Genomic DNA, 23871 nt, shown 5'->3' with positions numbered 1-23871 from the left:
ATCACCCTGTATACCGCAATATTTCCCGAATGTGCAGTAGAAGCGTAGCTATCATTTAGAAAAAAGGAAAATTTGATATCTTTATGGTTAAACAAGTTATGGAGCTTTTTCACAACTCTGGTATAGTTGACTCAAGTTGCAAAAAACCACTTGTCATTTGCAACAGCATTTTTTTCATATTTTTGAACCAAATAAAGGCACAAAGGGACCAAAAAATCATAGTTTGGGTTGAATATTTTCCATATAAGTACAGTTTTAAAGTAATTTCAAATGACTAATGCCATAAAAGTGCTGTTGTAAACGCAAAGTGGTTTTTTGCAACTTGAGTCAACTTTATGTAGGTACCTACTCATACAGCGTGTCTTTTTTTAAATTTTATTAAGTATTAAGTATTAAGTACCTACTTATTTTGGTTATTTGTTTGCATTATTCGAATTAGTATATACCTAATTAATTAATTAATTAGTAGAATATGTAATTTAAATATTCAAGTACATACAGGTGTACATAACGCCCTTATTTGTAGGAGGATCTTAACTATTTATACACCAAATTAAATGGTTGGGAATAGGCTACAAAAAGGCCTAATAAATTCATGTACAGCTCCAAGGGCTTCAATGGTAAACTGTCAAAATATCTTTTTTCAAATACGAACATATACTTTTTTTTTAGAAATTCTGATAGATTTTTATTCTGAAAACAATAATATATCACAAATATACACTTACATAACAAAAATACAAAAAAAAAGTTAAGTTATTTTTTTATGCGGGGTCATTATAAATGATTGTACCATCGTAGGTGGCTGTGCGCTATGCTTTAGGTGCGCCGCTACGCCCAGTAGTTGTTACAAACATTTATAATGACCCCGTACTTGTGATACATTGTTGTTTTCAGAATAAAAATCTCTATCAGCATTTCTAAAAAAAGTATGTGTTCCCATTTGAAAACATTGTTTTTGACAGTTTAACCTTAAAGCCCCTAGGGTTAGACGTAAATTTAGTAGGCCATCTTGTAGCCTATTCACAACCATTTCATTTGGTGCATAGATAATTAAAATAGTCCGATAAATAAGGGAGCTATGGACTCGTCTTCGTTTTAGGGACATCTGTATATAACTATTCAAATACAAAAATTCAAAACTACCCTCTTTCGTAATTTTAAGTAAATCAGAATTTCCTTAATTCTAGTGTTGTTCCTTATGGTTCTGTATGCTACTGCGGTTGTGTAGGCTGCCTGAAATTATGAAGGCTCATATTCTATGTACTTATGATACCACAATGCACAAACCATAATACCGACAAATAAAATGTTTTAACTATTAGACAAAATATTGATGTTAAATTTTGCTACCGACCTCATAATAAGTTAAATAAGCATTTAGGTTCAAAAATTTCTCAGAATGAGTCCTTTCATTTCCCGTATTTTTGCAACCAACTGTACTCTACACTATACTCCAAAGAAAAATACTACTCAAAGTAAATGGCAATTTATTATAATTCTCAACTTACTCAGCCACATGGCACTATCAGTCACTAATAAGAAAAATAACTAAAAAATAGTAATTTCCTCATAATATTTTACGTAAGATGACACAAACCAACAAAAACCAAGATAATTAAAAATGCAATCTTTTTTCAACGTTCTTCATTTGGGTAATACATATTAAGTAGGTACTAATATTATACATTTTACTTAAACACATAACAAAAAAAATGATAAAAACTTCAAATTTACGGTGTTTAGTTACTTATATAAATCAATTTTTAAATGAAATATCAAATAATAAATCTAACCCGTTATAAAAATGATGTATGTATGTATAACAAAATACAAAAATGATGTTTTCAAAAAGTACTTAAAAGGGAGTAAATTTCAAATATAAAAAATGTAATTTATAGGAAAAATGCATTTTTCCGTCAACATATTACTATTTTTTTAATATGGAAATTGACATACTCGTATTACATTATTTTTGAAACATGGAATGTGGAATGTGATTGGAAAAATTTGACAATTAAGAAACATAATAATATGAAGCATTAAATATAGTAGAAGTTGAAATATTCTTTTTTATATTTACCAGGATTACAGCAATAAAGTAAAGTGAAGTTTCATGATTTGGTTTTTATCTTCTGTGCCACCTTCCTTAATTAAATAATAATTCACTATCACATTATGATACAAAATGACACTTACTTAAATTAAAGTTACTTGCAATCACTTTATACAACTTTTATGAGCACCAATCAAATGTCTAAAAACATTAATGCATTGCCTAAATTTTGAACTATATTAATCATCATCGATTACAAACCCAGTCCTAGCTTGTTGGGCATGCTGATTCCTTTGCAAAATATTTAAACACTGAGTGAGACAATGTAAAGATGCTGCTGATGTTGCCTTTAGTAAAAGCAAATTAGGATCAACAAAAAATTTGCTTCCTGCAGATTCTATAGTTCGACATAAAGCTGAATCTGCTTGTTCTGTTTGTGTTAGTTGAGCTCTTGCACAACCCATTGCATCTAACACTGCTAAATGTTCTCTAGGAGGCAAAGGTGGACTATTTGCACTTATAGCCTAAAAACATACATTCAGAAAATATTTTAGCACAAAACTATATCAACCTTAGTATGAGATTCTGCCACCGCTCTTAATCCATTAACCCATTCCTGTCGAGCCCTTGCATCTGCAGCTCGTAGTTTCAACATATCTCCGGAGGCACAATTAACTGTAAAAGTTTTTGAATCTTCATCACTTGGGCAAATTACAGCTCCTGCTAAATGCACTGAGCCTCTAGGTACAGTCCCATCTGGTTTTTCACCTTCACACAAGTAATAGTGTAATAATCCTGCATTAGCATCTACCATAAAAAATCTATACTGCCAGCCCTTCATTACGTTAGTATATTTATATAGTTGGCCAGAGAACTGCCTTTGTTTGGTATGTAAGTCCATAACTGACTGTAAAAAACATCAACATAGATTATATGAATATGATGTGTACAAATATACTATAATGTTAAGTAGACTTAAGATAAAAATTTAATGATTACACATTAATTGGCTAACATAGTTGTTTACCGTATTCATATTTAACTTTTTTATATTTATTGTAAATAAAATTTCGACAATAATTTAGAATATAAAATTAAAATTCTTATCTAACCTCAACCAACTTGTTAGTCATTAAACGTCAGGCTCAGTGGCGTCCAAATAACTGCAAAATCCAAATCCCAAACAGAATACTGAAAATTAGTTTGAAGTGCGAAAATCACTAAATATAATGTGATGCGAACGTAGAAATATGGAACTTATTCTGACATTAGAGTACTAGTAAGTGAATTATTGATTGATTGTTAACTATAATAGAATTTGAAATAAGTAAGCAGATAAATGAAAATTGTTGTCTTATTATTTAATAGGTAGACCAATATAACAAAATTAACAAAACAAAAACAAAAAATACAAACAGTAAACCAGATTACTGAGGGAATGCCAAATTGATTTTTATGATCCAAATAATATTAATTAGAGCCACATTTTTCTTTTAACAAGGAATGTGTTAGTTCAATAGAGGAATGAATACAGAGTGTTTTCGAAGTTGAGGCGTTCCTTTTAACATGTGATACCTACCTAGTATGCGTTGTTCTAAAGAGTTTTAGCCAAAATTACCTTAGTAAAATGTGTACGGCAATGAAGACAGACTACGTCCACCGATAGAATGCTGTTTTTTAAATATCTTTAGATAACAAAATCCCCAAACCATAACATTAAAATACAGGTTATTCATTCAAATTTTAAAAATAATTATAACTGAATCCACGACGGCTCTTAGTCCTGTCTCTTTGACGTGAAAGCAAAAAATTTTTGTCAATTTGAAAACATTGTTATTTTACAATAACGACGAAAAGACTGATATGATCCTCATTTTGGAGAGCGTGGAAGGAATTATGTCGCCGTTGCGGATGTTTCCAAGCCGATGGTAGACACTTCGAACACCTTTTACATTAACTTAATTTATTAATTTATTTGTTGAATTCTGCTTAAATACAGGTTATCTGCCAATCTGACATTTCTGACAAATCTATTCAACTTACTTTGATTTCTAATTTAAAAGAAATAACACATTTGATTTAGTAGTCACTGCCATTGTATTATTGGTTGCGGCAAAATAAAAATTCAGAAGTACCTCTCTCGTGAATAACCCTGTATTTATATACAAGGTATCGCGCGTTCAAATGATATCCTGGGCTGGGAAGGCGTTGGAAATCGTCAATTGTTGTGCTTTTTTAAAGCGTAGATTAATTGGAGCATGTTAACAGCTAACCTAAAATTTAGAGCCAAACGTTTTTTCTTTTTTTTTTCTTTGCAATGTTTTACATCAAAAATAGAATAACGTAACGATTCCTGGTAATTGTTCACTTTAACTACTTCTGGAATTTTCGCGTTTTTTCTGGCTTGACAGCCTCAGGACGTCCTCCTACATCGTTTCCCACCAGTCAAACCTTGTGCAAATGAAAATTTTCCTTACCCTTTAGTTATACTAAGACTTGGCGCGACCTTGACGCGACCTTGAAACACAACAAGAGAGAAAAAAAAGGCATTTGCACAAGGTTTCAATGGTGGGACACAATCTAGGAGGACGCCCTGAGGCTGTCTAGCCAGCAAAAACGCGAAAATTCCAGAAGTAGTTAAAGTGAACAATTACCCGATTCCTATTCTCGAAGCAAATATCTAAGGGCACCCTTTGCTGAAAACAAACATGTTCAATTATGTCCCGATTAAACATAAACAAATGTCATTCGTGTCAAACGGCGGGAAATTCAAACTTTACACTGTTCTAAACGGTTTAATTAAAATGTAATGATTTTTTAAGCTATTCAAAATGTATAAAAAAAAGTTGACTATTTGCATAATTGTTGAAGGTACCTCTGGTTGCACTGGATAATTTCCTCCTTTGTACTTTTTTTTTGATTAACTGCTGTTCATCATGTTCTAGTAGCACCCTGAGTAGGTTTTGAAATGTTTCTTTCTTTAGTCTGAATAGTTGATAAAATAATGTTAATTCCGTGTAGTCGTTTATCCACAAACTTATGTCAACATGTTGTCAAACATGAACTAGTCCTTCTTTAATAAACAGCTTAATGAAGTTTCTCTTTGATTTACGACATAAAATCATGTATTTAATAATTTCTTCCAGTCCATGCTTTTGACTTGAAGCTTTGACTTTGACGCTAACCCATCCCATAGCCTAAATTTCTAATAACCGGTACGTTTTCGCGTTAACTCATACCACTGCGTTGGTTCATTTAACATTTAACCGCTCCGGTCAACAATAAATAACCCGGTCTCTCACGAAAATAACCTTATAGATTGTGTTCGTGATATCATTGTGATATCTTGAAACATTCGCGTCACTGATTCTTATTGGTTGTTATGAAATCCACGCGAAAAATAAATTATGAAATTGTCAGTGCTGCGTCATCTTTAGAGCTTTGTTTTGCGTTTCCCTGGTTTTAAAAGTTATTAGTTTTGATCGTAGAGGGTTTTGATCGTGTTGCTGTTTTGATCTATTCCGTTGCGATTTTTTGTTGTTAATAACGTCACTTATTAATCTAGTACAACGGAGAAATAAACAGGACCAGACTCAAAATTTTAGAAAACAATAAAAATTCACAATCAATTATCTCCGTTAATACAAACATTTTACTGAGAAGATTTGGGCTAAAATTCTTAAGGCTATTCTATACAGGGGCCGCAAAATACTGATTTTTTATTGCAAAATTATAGCTTCATAAAGATATTTCAAGCGATTCACGATACACTTAACTAATCCTAATGTGTATCTCTAGGTCGCTCTGGGATTGCTTTTCGGTTAAATTTATCAGCTTTTTAGTAAAAAAATAAAATCCAAATTTTTTTATTGCACAATATATCCACTATTGTAAACAATTTTGGCCTAAACTTGAGGTCAATGAATAGAGGAAGCAAATCTACAGGTCGCCTTGGAAGTGAATTTTTCTTTATTTCAAACCTTTTTTGTATATTTCATTAAAAAAGGAAATAAATTGTATGTATATTTTCAGCAAATAGGCAACACACAATACGGTTAGCAATTTAGAGCTTAGGGATTAAAGGGTACCCTATTAGTAGGGTTGTCGGTGCAGTGTTACAAAGGTATACAATAGACAGCATTTTTCTTATTATATTATGATAATCTACTTATTAAAGTAATATTTGCAATTTTTTTTAAAAACCATGATTTTTACCAAATGATTCATGGGGACTTGGATCGAGTCGCACATATAAACTCTTATTAATTAATGGCGCTCTTTTAGAAATCCGCCAACATTTTCAGCCTTTTCTGATTTTTTTTAAAATGATAAATTTTTGTGTCAGGGGTAGGTAGATGACATCTCATTGATCATTGTGAGCACAAGACAAATCAAGTACCCACTTTCAGGAAAAAATATCAAAAACACTTACAAAAATATGAACAGGAAGGTTGTTAGGGACTAGAAGGAGCAGTAATTATTATCAGGTATAATCTTCCATGACTAAGCTATAACATGGTGCCGAATTCTTATAAAATAAAGGGTGTGGTACTTAGACATTTTAATAATGCGGAATTTATGCAGACCCAAATAATTTACCTGCTTCATCACAAGCACATATTTAGAAGTGGGTAGTTGAAAAATTCGACTCTACTTGCATGTTTGCCAATGTATCCCAATTTCCAAGAAGGGCTCAGAATCCAGGCTAATGAGAGGGGGGGAGGTAATAAGTGAAGTCAAATAAACAAAATTGTTCTACTGATCATTATTGCTTTCATAGTTGCCTTGACGTGAAAGTGTGCGATAAAGTGTTATTTTGAGTTATCCCTGTGATTTAGAATAAAAAATGGGTTTGTGCAGTAAGAAGAAGAAGAGAAAAGAAGAGATAAATGTACTATCCAACAATTGCTCTATTCAAACTCATCCATTTCCAGCAAATCACTGCAATATGGCCAATGTAATGAAATGCATGCCAGAGAAATATTTGAAGAGGAATTTTCTATGAGTGTTGTTTCTTGTGGGCTTTTTGTTCATGAAGAATATTCATTTCTTGGTGCCTCTCCCGATGGGTTAATCGATGAGGACTCGATTATCGAAATTAAATGTCCTTTCTCGGCAAGAGATTTAACAGTTGAAGAGGCAGTTAAATCTAAAATAATTAAATTTTGTTATATTGACACAGAGAATAAAATTAGATTAAAGCCCAACGATAGTTATATGTATCAGATTCAAGGACAGCTGGAAATAACTGATAGAAAATATTGTTATTTTTTTGTTTACACAAGGAAAGATTACCATTGTGAGCTAATCCTTAGAGATTACGATTTCTGGCAATCAAAAATGATTGAAAAACTCCAAAAATTTTATTATTCAGCATTTTTGCCTGAATATTTAGATTCTCGTGTAGAAAGGGAATTACCTCTCAGAGATATCAAAATCGAAGATTTATGATGATAAATTAGTAAATCATTAAAGATTAAACGCCTCACATTTTGCCATTATAATTATTTCTGTAGATTATTGTGGAAACTGTTATTTTTTAAATTTAGTTTACTTATTTTATTTGAAATAAAATTATACAAAAGTTTTTTAGTTTTTTTTTCGGATCCTTTCTTATTATGGTGATATTTTTGGTATCTCATGGTTAGTGTAAGGAAAAAGCTATAATTGGTTTTGACTTCACAAACAAGTATCTACTTATTAAAAAAATGCAACTGAAGAAAATGGTTTAACCTGTTGGTAACTAGAAAATATACATTTCGTATCTGGCTGTCAGGTAAATGAAGCCGCCCGTAGCCCTTCTTAAATCCGCATACAATAGAGGTTTTGTTCTGAGGATTAACACACCCAGTGGGGTGCAAATTCTTGTTTTTCAGGTTGCAACCGCGAACACTTTGGTGTCTTTAAGGCAACGGTTGCCTATTCACGAAAACTGAAAATTATGGGCACTCCACAATAGCCTTAAGAATAATGTATAGTACCTCCTGTTACATACAAGGAACGCCTCAACTTCGAAAACACCCTGTATGTATAAGGAACTTAAAAAACAATACGAGTATGTCTTCGTTTACATATCTAATTTTGCAAGTAACTAAATTAAAGTTTAATGTTGAGAAAATAGTTATTAACGTCATAAGGCCGATATGAACCAAATAACAGACGCGGCTGAATATTGTAAAATCGAGGCGACAGCCGAGATTTTAAATCCGCCGAGACTGTTATTTGCGTATCGGCTGTGTGGCTTTCAGTACTTTATTTCATACTGTCCGGTAGATGTTCGATTGCATCATCAATTTGAGTCCGGTAGGTGAGTTATAACAGTATCAGAGCCGGAAAGTGTCACTTAGCAACACCTACCGGACTGTTTTCCTTTTATACATCAAATCTGACATTGAAAAGTGAAAAAGTCAAAAAATATTCGATCTAGAAAAACAATAGCAACGGCCGTTGCCACAGGAAAAAAGGTGATGCTATTTTCACAATATAATGTGATTTTTTAATTTTTGAAATAAAATGATGATGCACAAAAGACTTCCAGTATGAAATAAAATACATTACGATATACATCCGGTAGTACTTGTAACAGGTACTCGTTTAGACATTCTAGACTCGGCTCCTAACGTCGCCTCGTCCATAATGTCTAACTCGTACTGTTACAAGTAACCTACCGGACTTATAACGTAAATTACTATTTCATGATACCATGAACATTTAATATTTGAGGATTCGTAAATTTGGCTTGTCTTTCATCAATCATCACTGATACAATTTACGAGTGAGCTGTGGCTTAATCGCGTAATGTGATATGATTTGATATGGAATACCGTTAATAAATAACAGCCGTGGCTGTTATGATACACATATCAATTGAGGAGAGAGTATTGTTAAAGCAGGTTTAACAGTATGGTATCATGAAAAATTATTATCAGGTATAATTGCCATAGTGATTGAGAAATTCCCGCTAATTTTGTGTCGGTGGTTGGATCACGAGAGTCTGCTCTTGTAACAGCAGACACGAGTGAGTCATTATACCGGGACATTTTTTTAACTCTGAACATAGTCCACACTTATTCCCTATGTTCAATTTTAAAAAACACAGATCAATGTATGTATTGTGAGTTGCTATGCAACCAACTATACCGAACACCAAAGATTTTGAAATAATGTTAAAAATTGTTCCGATTGAGGGAATTGGTCTATCATGTGTTGTATTGGAAATGTCACGCACATTTCTAATGCTCTGATTGGCATAGAATAACTGCATTATGTGTATTTCTTCTTCAAACAACTTGACCATTTTGCTAAACTGTCATGTACATCTTCGTTACCTTGGTTACGTGATTACTGATTACATACATGCATTGACCGTCTTTTTTAAAACTGAACATAGGGAATAAGTATGGGCTATGTTCAATGTTAAAAAAATGTTCCGGTATACAGGTGTCCACAAAAAAGACGATTCCATAACTCCCTTATTTATCGGAGGATTTTAATCATTTCCACGCCAAATTAAATGGTTGTGAATTGGCTACAAAAGAGTCTAATAAATTTCCGTACAGCCCTAAGGGCTTCAAGGCTAAACTGTCAATTGCCCGTATCGAAATCTCGTCTCTTAAACGTTGCGTTATAGTCTGTTTTTAAATTTCAGTTAAACCCATTTTTTCCGCATTGACTTTGACACTGGCAATAACGTTTGACGTTGTAGACTTTGATTTACAATACTAAAATTTTGGCTATATGAGTTTTTTTTTTGGCCAGACATAGTACTATTGCGGACACGGAATCTTGAACGATTTGTCATTCGATTGACATAAAAATGTAAAACTGGCTTTAGGTGCAACGTGCAACTAACCTCACTTTCAATTTTTGTAATTTTTATCATACAGACATGCCAAAAATAAACTTTCAAATGTCAAATAGTTTCAAACGTCATTATGACAATAAACCGTGGCTTACGTCGACATACATATTTTGAATTGACATAAATTTGACGTCTAAAATTCCGTGTCCGCAATTTTCTACATTGTCAAATCAATGTGCAATGGTATCAAAAAATCAAATGCACGCTTACGAAATGTCATACAAACGTCAACTTTACCCCACCCAGACAGTTGCCACATACATTTTCGTACATAAAGTTGACTCAAGTTGCAAAAAACCATTTTGCATTTGTAACAGCGTTTTTATGGCATTAGTCATTTGAAATTACATACTTTAAAACTGTATAGTTTTCCCATTTATAATTTGGTTTTACTACCAGCCCTGTTGTCAGGGAGTTAAATACCCCGACAATAGGCAACTACCGCCATAAATCCTAGGACTGTAAAAGAAGGTCTGTTGTCTAACCAGGTTACAATATCTTCACTATTGCCAAAACCACAACCCCAGCCCCTAATAATTGCAATTGCACTGCTATAAAACCAAATTATAAATGGGAAAACTATACTAATATGTGCCTTTATTTGGTTCAAAACTATGAGAAAAATGTTGTTGCAAATGACAAGTGTTTTTTTGCAACTTGAGTCAACTATAGTTGCCATACTTATTCACAATCATTTTGAATCGCCTAATCCAAAAATTTAAGAAAAAAAAATGTAAAAAACGGTGCTATCGTCTATGCTCCATTTTGCTCTAAACATTGGCGGCATCTCTACGCAATTCCATATGTTATTATTTGTCATTTGTTTTTCCAGCTAACTTAATTAGGTTATTACATTGTAACGCAATGCATTTTGATAGCTTCTCGCTTGGTGCTCGTCATTTGTTTCAAAAGTTAGTGCTTTTTTTCTTATGTGAGGTTATACAGGATTATTCTAAATGATTATAGTCGAAGCAGACCATGCCCATGTAATGAAATTTTTGCCGCTTTCATGTGACCTGTAAATTTTTGTCGCTTTCACTGTCATTTTTTAGGTGAAAAGTGCGGTGATGAGATTTTTATTGTTGTTAAAGTTAACATAATGTCAAGCGATCTGATTGGATAATATTTAACATTTTATTTGAATCAGCCAATCAAATGGGCGGATTTCCGACTTGACGCGTTGTTAGCTGACCCGATGTTAACTAAGCTTTATACCACTGGGCCATTGAGTTGTTTTGCACCCAATTTAACTCCTGTGTGTGAACGGTGTGTACTCACTTATTCACATCATTTTGATGTTTTTTATACAGCGCGGTAACCATAAATTTTTCGTGCCTCCTGCCGGAATTTGGTAAATTACAGATCTCGAAATCGTCCAGAAACACATGCATTGCCGGCCTAGTCCGGCTAAAAGTAGGGATTTTGAGTTGTCATCGGTTTCGGTTGGCATTTGTTATCAGAATTCTATCAAACGTCAATGTTTTGCGAGCATTCGTACTTACAATACTCGTCTATCGACTCGTACTGCAAACCGTACTCATGCTCGCAAAAGTGCAGTTTCTGGCCTTGTGATACAAATAACTATTACATTCAGTTTTTACGCCTACTTAGACTACAATTTGTACAATCATTTAGAATAACCCTGTACTTGTGATACATTGTATGTGTTCACATTTGAAAAAAAAAGAGTGTGTTGTAAAGACGCACGATAGAAGTGAAAATTTTGTACGGGGTCATTATACAGAGTGTCCCCAAAAAAAAAGACGAGTCCATAGCTTTAATTATCTATACACCAAATTCAATGGTTGTTAATAGGCTACAAAATGGCGTAATAAAATCAAGTATAGCCCTATGGGCTTCAAGGGTAAACTGTCAAAATATTTTTTTTCAAATGGGATTACATACTTTTTATTAGTAATTCTGATAGAGATTTTAATTCTGAAAACAACAATGTATCACAAGTATAACTTCACATAAAAAAAAATAACACTAACTTTTGAAACAAATGACGAGCATCAAGCGAAAAGCTATCAAAATGCACTGCGTTACAGTGTAATAACCAAATTGAGGTAGCTGGAAAAACAAATTACAAATAATAACATGTGGGATTGCGCAAAATGGAACATAGACGATAGTAGCGTTTTTTTACATTTTTTTTGTGAATTTTTGGTATTTAAGTGTATATTTGTGATACATTGTTGTTTTCAGAATAAAAATCTCTATCAGAATTATTAAAAAAAAATATGTAATTCCATTGAAAAAAAAATATTTTGACAGTTTACCCTTGAAGCCCATTGGGCTATACTTGAATTCATTAAGCCATTTTGTAGCCTATTAACAACCATTTAATTTGGCATACAGATAATTCCGATAAATAACGGAGTTATGGACTCGTCTTCCTTTTTGGGGACACCCTGTAAATGATTGTCTCATCGCAGTAGGCGTTGATGACATAGTTGAATGTGCCGCAAGCTTTATAACATGAGTGAGACTAGCACCGCCGATAGGTAGCGCTGCTGGCGGTAGTGTAAATTTGTCTACTATAGTTTGTTAGTTTGTCTAACGTTGCGAAGCTAGCGGCACATCCCAAATTTGTGTGGGTTTTCAACGCCAACTGCGATGGGATCATTTATAATGACCCTGTATTACAGGGAAACATTGTAATTATTCACCAATCACTTTTAAATAGCATAGATTGTGTTTATTATTCATTTGATACAATGGAGTTGGTAGTAGGCATCTCAGCCATAATTTTATATTTCTCTTGTTCTTTCTGCGCCTGACTTAGGCATATTCACAACAAAATTGTATATTTTAATGAAGAAAATAAATTATAAACAACGAAAACACTAAACAGTATCGAGAGAGGACATTATCGATAAATGCCGTGAGTGTAACAAAGACAGAACTATACACAATTTTAAGGGATGTTTGTATCGTGTTAAACAGATTAACTTACCTTTAAGTGAGATGAAAATATTGGCCCAACCGTTGTGCGAGACATTGCTCCCACTCGATCCGACAGTGTTTACCCCCACCACTTTTCGTCACACAAAAAGGTTGCCGATCAGAATCTCAAACGAGAGGCTAAATGACCCAGGCCATTCCATACTTGTGCGCAAGTCCTATAATTTTGCGCGTTATTTAAATTTGACTTTCACGGACTTAGAAAATATCGCAAATTTATTGTTTAAAAATTAGAACAACACTTGCGTATCTAATAAGAAACAATACAATAAAAGACCTTTTTTATGTAGTAAACTCATTTATACAGGGTGTCCCATAACTCGCGCGTCAGCTGTTAACTGTGAATTTTAATATTTAGTCCAACAAGGATTCTACAACAACAAACGTGAAAAGTAGGTATATTAGTTTTGAAATGAAAACGATTTTAAGATAACCAATCACACACGCCTTCCTGAAGGTAATTCTACTAAATGTATGCGTTTCCGAGGAAACGATTTTAGATGTTGCTGCTAAAAAAACTGTGATGAAATGTTTGGACGACGAGTTTTATAAGGGTTGATTTGGCGCACGAATCCCAGGTCTAGAAAACGACCTGTAGGCGAGTTTTTATGTTATTTTTTAGATTTTTTTTTAATTTTTAAATAAAAAAATTAAATTTTCAAATTCTAGGGAATTTTGTATTATGTAATTGGTAATTCAAGATAACGGATTCAACTACATCTGCAACATATGTTAAAAAGTAGAGTTTGAACATTAATATTGGAAGTTTTTTGGTGTAAATGACAATAATACACTGAAATATTGATAAAAATGTTCTTAGAGATCTATTAAACTACGAGTGCTTTAAGAGATAGCCATAAACGACTCCAAATTGAATACAACAATAGACCTATTAGAGACGCAGATTCTAAAAACATAGTTATATCTTTAGTTTGTGTTCTACTCATCTACTGTTCTTTGCCTTACACGCAGCACGCAGTACAGCATGTAACAACAAAGCACCCAAGTTACTAACGCATGCGTATTGGTAAGGATCGTCCTGGGTTATTTAGACTCTCGTAATCTCAAAACCCTAAAACATAACCTTAAACTGAAAACAACCTAACCTAACACAAAAAGTGTGATTCAAAATGATTGTGGATAAGTATTGCAACTATGTACGAAAATTTATGTGGCAACTGTGTGGGTGGGGTATAGCTGACATTTGTATGACATTTCATATGCGTGCATTTGATTTTTTTATACCATTACACGTTGACTTGACAATTTTCAAAATTGGGCGCCTATGACCTGCCAAAGAAATAGCAACTCTATCCTACCTACAATTAATTTGAATCATCCAATATAAAGACGAAGAGTGTGATTGATTGATTGTATGTGATTGATCCATAATTTCAGAAACTGCTGAATGGATTTTGTAGATAGATCTTTTCTAGAATGTAGGGGCGGACGCCAACTCGGCACTTTATTATACCTAGGTAAAATTTGGAACAAAGTACAACAGGCCATCTCGGCACCGGTAGCCCATGGATAACCGGCCAACTCGACACCGTCACAGAATAACTAATGAGTTTTTGACATTTTTAGTTCGTTATGTGTAAAAAATCGCAGTAGGCATATGTGACTGAGCAGGTTATTGAGTAAACACTCAGCAGATACGGCAAACATTCAGAAATCAAACAGCGTCAATCATTTTAATTTATGTGGAACGATTTGGAAGGTACGAATTTTCGAAGGGACCCCTGCAATTCGAAATTCTGGTAAAAAAAGCGCCACTGATCAAAAACGATGGCAGATAAGTAAAAACGACCTGTATAAATTTGATTCATGATTTAGCATAAAATTCAAAAATAAAATCAAACTGGGTAGATTCCGTTTAAAAAAACATAACTTTAGTGTTTTTATAATATTGAGACACAGTGTATATATACCGCAATATTTTCCGAATGTGCACTAGAAAAAAGTAAAAGTTGATATCTTTAATAACAAACTAGTTATGGAACTTTTTCGCAACTCTGGGACACCTGTATGTACCACATAAATAACAAAAATATCTCATATTAAAAAAAAAACTAAATCTCAAAGGCTTTATTGAACTGTCTGCAAGATATTGTTGATGTCAATGTTTCACAGAATTCATTGATTATGACAATTTCATGTATAAATATAATATTATCATTCAATAATTGCTATTTTAATTAAAAAAATTAATATTTATTGCCCATTAAAAACTCAATATATGATAAAATCGGTCAAGTGTTGAAGAGGCTATCATGGTGCTAAATCGTAAATAACAAGAGATTTGCGTTGGCAGTAGACAGTGATAATGATGCAATAATGTATTTTTTCCTTATCACATGTAAAGGAATGAACTAATTATACAGAATGGCTACGAAAATTGGAGTCACTTTCCCACATTTGCCCAAAAGATGGAACTACAAGAAAAAATGAACCATAGATAAAATAAAGACAAATAGAATGAAAAGAGGCCTATCAATTTTGTGCAACAGAATCCATGGTAACGGTTTATCGCACCGTCCACAAGCCAAGAGATGGCGCAAATTTGGGGAAAGATTCATAGATAAAATAAAGACAAATAGAATGCAAAGTCCCTTGATTTTTTTTTGAGCAGCAAATGTGGCGTCATCTGTTGAGTTGTGGACGGTGCAATATTCCATAGCTTACTGGATGTTTTCCATTATTACTTTATTTTTATTATTTAATAATTTAAAAAAGATAATAAAAAACAGGTTTATTTTAATATTTTTTTATTTTCAACATCTTCTTATACATTTCTACAGCGTAGGAAGTGCAAAAAATTCTCTTAATTTTGAATAAGCTCTCCTAGATTGTTTGTAAAACGCCAATGCCAAGATTTTATTTTCTGTAGTGTATTTGCGCCCTTTTGGTTTAACGTCTCTTTTTTTCGATTGTGCCAAACAAAAATGTATTGCATCATCCCCCAAAACTTTACCTTTTAACTTCATTTCAAATTTTGAGAATAATTTCACACGGCATTTGATTTTTTCAACAGAAAACTGGTTACTTTCTTTTGAAGTTTGAAAATGTATTTGGTCACCGGATATCTGGTAAGGAATTGGTGATGTGGGAGGTCAATTTGGGAATTCTTTTTTCGTAATTTCCATGAATAATAATCTTGGTTGGATCATCCTCATTTTCTAAAAAGTTTGAAGATGATTATTATAGAATTTTGATTCTAGATAGTTTTTACTTTACCCATTGGAATTTGTAAGCTAGGTATAGCCGTATTTTCCCTCTATTGTTCGTGTCGTAATCGGAAAGTCTGAAATATGGATGCACAAACCGTATATCCATTGTAAACTTTCATTTGATCGATTTCGAAGAGATAAACATTGGATAAGGATTGGAGAACCTGTGGCGGGTGCTGGCACTTTTGAACACTACAAAGCTTCATAGTATTACAGTTTTAGCCACGAACACGAATTGTATTTAAAACTTTAGAAAAGACTTGACAACAATACTTCGTGACATGAAAGTAAATGAAATGAATTGAGACAACTTTGATTTCAAAAGTTTAAATCTTTCCATAGAAAAAATAAGTATAATCTAGAATGCAAAGTTGCTTACAAAATTTCTGTCAGGGTTATGAACACGGCTAGTGCACCTACCGCAAGCCGTAGGGTGGCGCTCTCCATCTTAAAAAAGAGGGGGATATGACAAAAATATTGGAATTCAAATCATGTCACGGTATGTCATACAAATAATTTGGCATAAGTCTAACATTGTAAAAAATCGCCCAGTTGCAACCAGGCATTGATTTCCTAATCCGGGAAAACATCCGGAGCTTTTTAGTGATTGGTTGAAGCGGATAGATAATACTCAATAACATTAAATAGTTGGAAAGTATACAATCACCACACTGTATGCGGTCTGCACTTCGAGAATCATTACTTTGCTGCAAATAATAAATTGAAAAATACCGCTGTACCCACTTTAAGAATTCCATACAGTAAGTTTAATGATATTTACATAAAATGTCATGTATACATTTTGCTTTTTTAGATCAAACATCAAAAGACCAACTATTTCATCTGCAAGATGAAGTACCTAATACCTTCCGTCAGCTTACAAACTCCTGAAACTTCCACCTTGTTACAAAGCAGGAAGTTCGAGCCTTTCAAATCTGGAAAAAAAGTACCTACTGTCACCTACTGCCAACAAATTGTATCAGTCCTTGTTAAAATTTAAAAAAGTGGCACGTATCAATAAAATTAGGGCAACTTCTTATCGAAAACAGTTACGGTTGGCTAAACAATTTGACATTAAATTGAAAAGCTCAGTATTGAGGAGTGATGCTACAAATTTTTGTCTATCACAATTGAAAAAGCGAAATATCCAACCAAAAGGACGCAGATACACCACTGATGAGAAAGTTGTGGCTCTAGCACTATTTAAACAATCTGGAAGAGCGTACTTAAAATTAAAAATTAAAAGAAATTAAATATAAAAAAACGCAAATAAAATTGTGTTTATTTTTTTGTATATTTTTGAATTTAATGATAAATTTAGTAATTATATATTTTGTTTCAGCACTTCGAATTTTTCACTCTATTCGAATCTAAATTTTAGCAACGTGGCAGGTTTTGTATGGAAAGAAAGAAGTTTAATGGATAAATTTGACTAAAGTTACTTCATTAAACTCCTTTTTTTGCATACAGGGTAAGTCACGTTGCCAAAATTTACCTTTGAATGGAGTGAAAAATTCGTTCTGAAACACACATAATATTGGCAAAAAGGAGGGGAATATGGAATCACATAGTAGGCTTTGAAATTTTGCACCCACCACAAGCCGATAGATGACGTCAATCAGAAAAAAATCCATGGCCAACTTCATCTAGCTTCCGCTGCGCTCCATACGGCCGTCCCAATAAGGGTCTAAAGTTGATTCAGCTAACCTAAAAAAATCGTTTGGTAACTAGCCCCATCTGTTGCAACATTTTTAACATACATTTTTATGGGTTGATGGGGAAACCGTGTTTTTTTGTCAGTTTGGCGGAAAAATGTGAACCGGACTTGATACTACCCTTTCGACTGTTAAAGAAAATTCGAAATTTAAGTAAACCAATTATTATTTTTAATCGCAGTAACACCAAATATGCAGCTTCTGTTGCTTTCATAGCAGGGTATATTGTAAAAAAATTAAATGAAATATTTCACTGCGACAGTTGTCTCTCTCCTATATTGTCTTTTTCAACCCCTGGTCCTCTTTTACGTTCAATTAATCTTCAAAATCGTGGCGGTTTGACTTATCCAAATTATCAGTTTGTAAGTTTTTTTTAAAGAATTGGCAGATATTGCCACCACAGAAATTTTATCATATTTGGCCCAAGAAAATATTTGCAAACAACTCGTAACAATTTTACTTCCACATTTAATTCGTAATTCCCTCTTTATCTGTAACACACATAAAGACAAAATTTGTAGTTATTATAGAATAATTGATGAAACCACTTTTAAATAATAGTTGTTCACAAAAAACTGATTCCATAAAAAGAAAATCAATTGCTAATAAACCCATAAGTGGAAAGGTTTTAAAATTATAACACTACGTATCTACCAAAGAGGTACCTACATACCTACCTACCTATCCACCCATTTAGGTATGTTCTTTAGTTATCACTCCTTTATGCTGTTTAAAATTACGTTACTTTCGAGTTTTGTTCCTTTTCCATTGTTTTATGTAAATAATGTATTAAATATAGTTATATATTTTCCAGTTTTACAAGACTATTACATATTTTCGTTTGATTTTCATATCTTTTTGAAACTTCATGACACTTTTGAAGGAAACGTCTGTCATTGTTATTAACATTTTTCTCCGCTAGTTGGGGCTAGTTACCAAACGATTTTTTGAGGTTAGTAGAATCAATTTCAACAATGAAAATTGGCATAATGGGACGGCCGTATGGAGCGCAGCGGAAGCTAGATGAAGTTGGCCATGAAAAATCTATGGAGTTTGCATTCTAGATTATACTTATTTTTTCTATGAAATGAACATGGCCAACTGTATCAAAACGCTAGGCGCTTATTATGGCCGTCCCACTTCGTTAGAAAAAGTTAGTGTTCCCGTCGAGTAGGCCCTGGAGCGTACGTACAGTGGCGCCCCCTAAATTAACATTAGGAACTGATTTGAAAACGAAATTCGTCACAATGACAGTATTGACAGTAGCTGCGTTCGTTTATATCATTTTTATGCTAATTTACGTCAAAATCGTTCGGTTATTGTAAAATGAGCAGATTGATGTAAATCTAACTCGTTCGGATATTAGACGTCAGAGTCATTAGAGGAAGCTCGATTTGCTAGGAGTATTTCGACCGAGGATGTGGAGATTTCGGCGCCTGTCACAATAGTAGGGTTATATCTGATTATGTTTATGTGCTATGTGGAACAAGAGAGAAAAACAAGGGCATTTGCAGAATTTGCACAAGGTTTGAGTGGTGGGAAACGATGTAGGAAGACGCCCTAAGGGTGTCTGGCCAGAAAAAACGCCAAAATTCGGCCGGGAACTAAAGTGCAGAATTATCTACCCTATTTTCGTTCGTTTATTTCAGATTGATCTCCAATCAGCTGTTCAAGTCTATTAAATTTGTGCTTGCATCTCCGAGGTAGTATCCGAACGCACCTAGTGTACCTAATCAAAACTTAGAAATAGTGGAAAAAAAGGTCAATATGATTGTTTAACGTTCCGCTGCAAAGATTTTTAAATTAAGCTACATTTGATGCATGATTGTCAGTAACAAGCTAAAGAACAATGAAACCATAATCTGTGAAAATTGTGCCGTTGTTAATGTTGAATGGAAAAAGTACCCTGCAGCAATTGTGTATCTAGTTGATAACCCGTGGATAACATAGCACAGCATTTTGTTGGCTGTGCGAGGTCTTTCACCAATGGTTTCAGATTTGGTATTATCCAAACCATATACAGTATATATCATTTATAACGACGTGGAAAGGACCGGTGAAATTCGGTCGTTATAACCGTAGGTCGCTATTTCCCAACACCATTTTAATACTGAAAAATCTTTTTATTTTCATAGAAAAGTGTACATTTAAAGGTAAATAAACGTGTCGATACATTTTTAAAGCTTTTATTACAAATTTAAGATCTCATCCTGTGTGTTCCTCCCATATGCATTTTCCTTTAAACTGAATGTTTCTTTTTGGTAAACGACTTGTTGGCTCCTGGTAACTTATTTGCTAGCTGGATCGACGAATCTTTGTATTTATTAAGTCCATTTGGGTTATCCTCTGCAACCATGAAAATTTTGTTCCATTCTAGGAAATTTAGGTACAATTGTCTTGTTGAATTTTTTTCATAGGTGACAATCTTTTTGATGTGCTCACTTATTCTAGTGCTGACACGAGTCACATTATCCAACAACACAATGTATTCAGAAAAATACTAAATTCGAATTAAAACAATTTGAGGTTTTGTCTGATATTTTGAGGCAATTGAAGTTCGTTTTTTTTTATTCACACAACACCTTACCTATTATATGTTTCTTATTTTACACTTTTACTATTTTTATTATTTTGTTACTGCATACAATTAACACTTGCAGTTAATTTATTTACTTATAAATATTTAACATGGACATAACCAAGAATAGGACATAACCAATTACAGAAAAAAAAGACGTTTCTGTTCTCTATTTCTGTCATCCGTTGTCTTTTAATTCAAATAATCGTCACTTGAAGTCTCTACTGTACGTACGATTTTTTTAAATGTGAAGAACAATTTTTCTTACGGAGAAATCATCGAGTGGGACGGCCATAATAAGCGCTTAGCGTTTGATACAGTTGGCCATGAAATGAAATGGAATTCCTGGCAACATTGTTCTTTTTACGTATTGATACTATCCCACCTCCACCCGGCGGCACGGCAATTTTGCCGGAGTACATACACTATTACGGATAATACTATCAAGTAATAGTGCAGTGCTTATCAACATAATTACCGGCGTCTCGCCTCCACATTTTGACTTTTTTGTGTTTTATGTTCTGTGTCAATGTTAAGGAATTTCCTCACGATATGACATGAGTATAATAATATACCTTTTTGAATTTCAACCACCAATTTGTTGTCTAAGTCCAAAATTTTTAAATTTTTAAATTTTATATTATAACTATGCTTTCAAAAAATGTATCTAAATGTTGGTTGTAGCCGATTAGGCAGTGTTGTTAAAACTACTTTCTAAAATGAAGTTAAGCTCAACTCTTCCAAAAATGTATCTAAGCGCAGCTTAAATACATTTTTTTGTAAATGTATTTAACTACAATTTTAAATACATTGGAAATGTAGTTACCATTATTTAACTACATCACAGGAAAGCAGGGTATAGAGGAAAAATAAAAATAATTGTAGATTTCTACGAGAAATATATTTACAAAAATATAAATTACTAGATTATTTAATGAGTTCGTGCGTAAATTGGGCCTTTTTTGGCACGAGTGGGCCATTTTAAAACGCGAGTGAAACGAGTGTTTTAAAGGCCCACGAGTGCCAAAAAAGGCCCAATTTACACACGAACGAATTGAATACAACGATTTTTTGTGCGACGAGCCCCTTAAAGGCTCCAAATCGCTTAAAATCTTTAAAATTAGCTTGACGTTTCGTTTTGACAAGTTGTCACATTTATCAAAATCCGTTCACATAGGAGAAAATTCTCAAATTCTGACAGTGTCGAACAAAAAAAATATTGTTGTTACTATTTGTTACATAAGTAGGTATTGTTTATAAACTAATAACTAATAAGATTGCAAACTATTATTATTTATTGTGCTTTAAAAACAATCATGATTTAAATGTTTAATCGTACAATTTATTTCGGGACGGAGTTAAAATTCGACCTCCAGTACTAAACATCCTTTCAACAGGAGCTGATGATGGTAAAATTACATTATTTTGTTTAAATATTTTAAGTACTGTGGGATACTTTTTTAACATTAAAATATCTCTATTGTCAGAATCTAGATATTCTAACAACTCTATTAAACACGAGTTTTCATGATCGACCGGTTTCACCTTATTCACAATAGAAGCATGCTGAATTAATGGAGATTTTTGAGCATTTGTAGATTCACTTGCGTCAAATTGTTTTTGAACCTCCTCAATGAATAAATCTTTGACAAATTGATATTTTTCACCCTGTTTCTCTTTATCAATCCAATTCAATTTAAACATTGGTAAAGAAATTGTTGGATAAATACTCTATTTGAAATGTTTTCAAAATCTAAAATATGTTAGAATCTTGATTTGACACCATTTACAATCGCATCTCGTATAATATGGCAAAATCTTAAATTACAAAATTGGTTTTCACTTTGTAAAATTGACAAAAGTGTGGGAAGCACATACCCTAAATACATACATTTGTTTCTCTCCTTGTAAAATGTCTATAGCCAATGATAACGGTCTCATCACTTCTAGATACTCACTTAAAAATTCTAACTCAACATTTTTTAATTTTGGTTTTTCGAGAATTTCGCAAATTGTTTCCAGATGCGACCGCACCTCTAAAATAGCGACAACAGAATCAAATAAAGAGTTCCATCTAGTAAAACACGGAACACATAATTTTCTTTTACAAATCCTTTCAATTTCGTCGGAAGCTTTAGTCGATCTACTACATGTATTCCATATAGCAGTTAATTTGCCAAAAGCACTGTGATAATTTTTTTTTACACTGACACCGCAACTAGCACTGTTCGCAGTGAGTGCTTTCTGAATATCTGTAGTTGCGGTTAAATTGAGTGTATGAGAACAACATCTAAATTGTGGAGGTAAAATAATATCGTTAACCTCGTCATCACAGTTAAACTGAAAAATTTAAATCAGCAATTTCAATGTAATTATTTTGATCTTCTAGCTCGTATTGACATTCGGCGTTTCCTGAGGTTGCAAATATTTTAAATGCTTTGCCAAAATTTGAGGCGTTGTCGGTAACGGTACCGACAATTGTATGAATATTTGTAATATAGCCTAAGGGAGTCCGTTTCGGCTCAGGGACGCGAGGGTCGCGGGTTCGATTCCGACCCAGGGCGAAATTTAAAAAAAAAGGCTATATTCTGTCTCGTGATTCGGAAGTCACATTAAGCCATTGGTCCCGGTCTATTGAGTTGGTCATCATGCCCCTCATAGATTTGTAAACCAGTCCTAGACTGTGTAACAAATTTTTTTTTTGGCTCAAAGCGAATATAAAAAACGTCACGATATATTCGCAAAAATTATACACATGAATTTAGCTGTTCAATTCAATTTATTAAAGAATACACAACCACATTATAGTTATACACCAGAAAGTTGTTTGGAAAATGACAGTTACAAGTTATATTTTGATAGAACAATTTTAACTGACATTCATATTAAGCATAACAGACCAGACATTATAATTTTAAATAAACAACAAAAGCAAGCATATCTTTTAGATATAGCTGTTCCAAATTCACACAATATAACACAGACATATAACACAAAAATTAATAAATATTTAGAGCTCTCCGTTGCTATGAGAAATCTTTGGTGTTTAGAAAAAAATTCGATTTTACCACTTTCATAATTTCAGCAACGGGAATAGTACCGCAATCTCTTTTTAAAAATTTAAAAATTCTGGATTTAGATAACACATTGGTAGTTGAAATTCAAAAAGGTATATTATTATACTCATGTCACATCGTGAGGAAGTGCCTTAACATTGACACAGAACATAATACACAACAAAGTCAAAATGCGGAGGCGAGACGCCGGTAATTATGTTGATAAGCACTGCACTATTACTTGATAGTAATATCCGTAATAGTGTATGTACTCCGGCAAAATTGCCGTGCCGCCGGGTGGAGGTGGGATAGTATAATAAAAGATTTATGGATTTCATACAAAAGGCTATAGCAATTTCGCTATATATGTATGCGTGCGTGAATTTAATTCTTCTACACGCTAACACG

General features: G+C 33.2%; 1 protein-coding gene across 5 annotated transcripts; it reads right to left on the bottom strand.

Moving 5' to 3' along the window:
* Nucleotides 1–1473: 1473 nt before the first annotated feature.
* LOC138133430 (oxysterol-binding protein-related protein 11) lies at nucleotides 1474–12968 on the bottom strand. 5 transcript variants are annotated; one of them, XM_069051340.1, is made up of 4 exons: nucleotides 12877–12968; nucleotides 2628–2963; nucleotides 2318–2580; nucleotides 1474–2257 (listed from the first exon to the last, which is right to left on the bottom strand). In XM_069051340.1, exons 1-4 carry the CDS (start codon nucleotides 12919–12921, stop codon nucleotides 2221–2223), a joined length of 681 nt encoding a protein of 226 aa, XP_068907441.1. In that variant the 5' UTR covers nucleotides 12922–12968; the 3' UTR covers nucleotides 1474–2220. The 5 variants fall into 5 exon arrangements, with proteins under 5 accessions (XP_068907441.1, XP_068907470.1, XP_068907451.1 ...); XM_069051369.1 differs by lacking the exon at nucleotides 12877–12968 and adding an exon at nucleotides 3675–3764; XM_069051350.1 differs by lacking the exon at nucleotides 12877–12968 and adding an exon at nucleotides 3169–3327.
* Between the last annotated feature and the right edge of the window lie 10903 nt (nucleotides 12969–23871).

The sequence above is a fragment of the Tenebrio molitor genome, chromosome 1 (assembly GCF_963966145.1).
Source record: "Tenebrio molitor chromosome 1, icTenMoli1.1, whole genome shotgun sequence".
NCBI classification, from domain to species: Eukaryota; Metazoa; Arthropoda; class Insecta; order Coleoptera; family Tenebrionidae; genus Tenebrio; species Tenebrio molitor.
Note: the sequence above shows the minus strand (reverse complement) of the source record. Positions and strands in the feature narration are given on the sequence as shown.

What these genes read in the sequence shown, in the direction of transcription:
- LOC138133430 (XM_069051340.1), bottom strand. Translation starts at nt 12,921, where the DNA reads ATGTCTCGCACAACGGTTGGGCCAATATTTTCATCTCACTTAAAG. An exon ending in TATTTTCATCTCACTTAAAG is followed by an intron (nt 2,964 to 12,876) that starts GTAAGTTAATCT and finishes TGTTTTTTACAG; the next exon opens with TCAGTTATGGACTTACATAC. An exon ending in TGGCAGAATCTCATACTAAG is followed by an intron (nt 2,581 to 2,627) that starts GTTGATATAGTT and finishes GTATGTTTTTAG; the next exon opens with GCTATAAGTGCAAATAGTCC.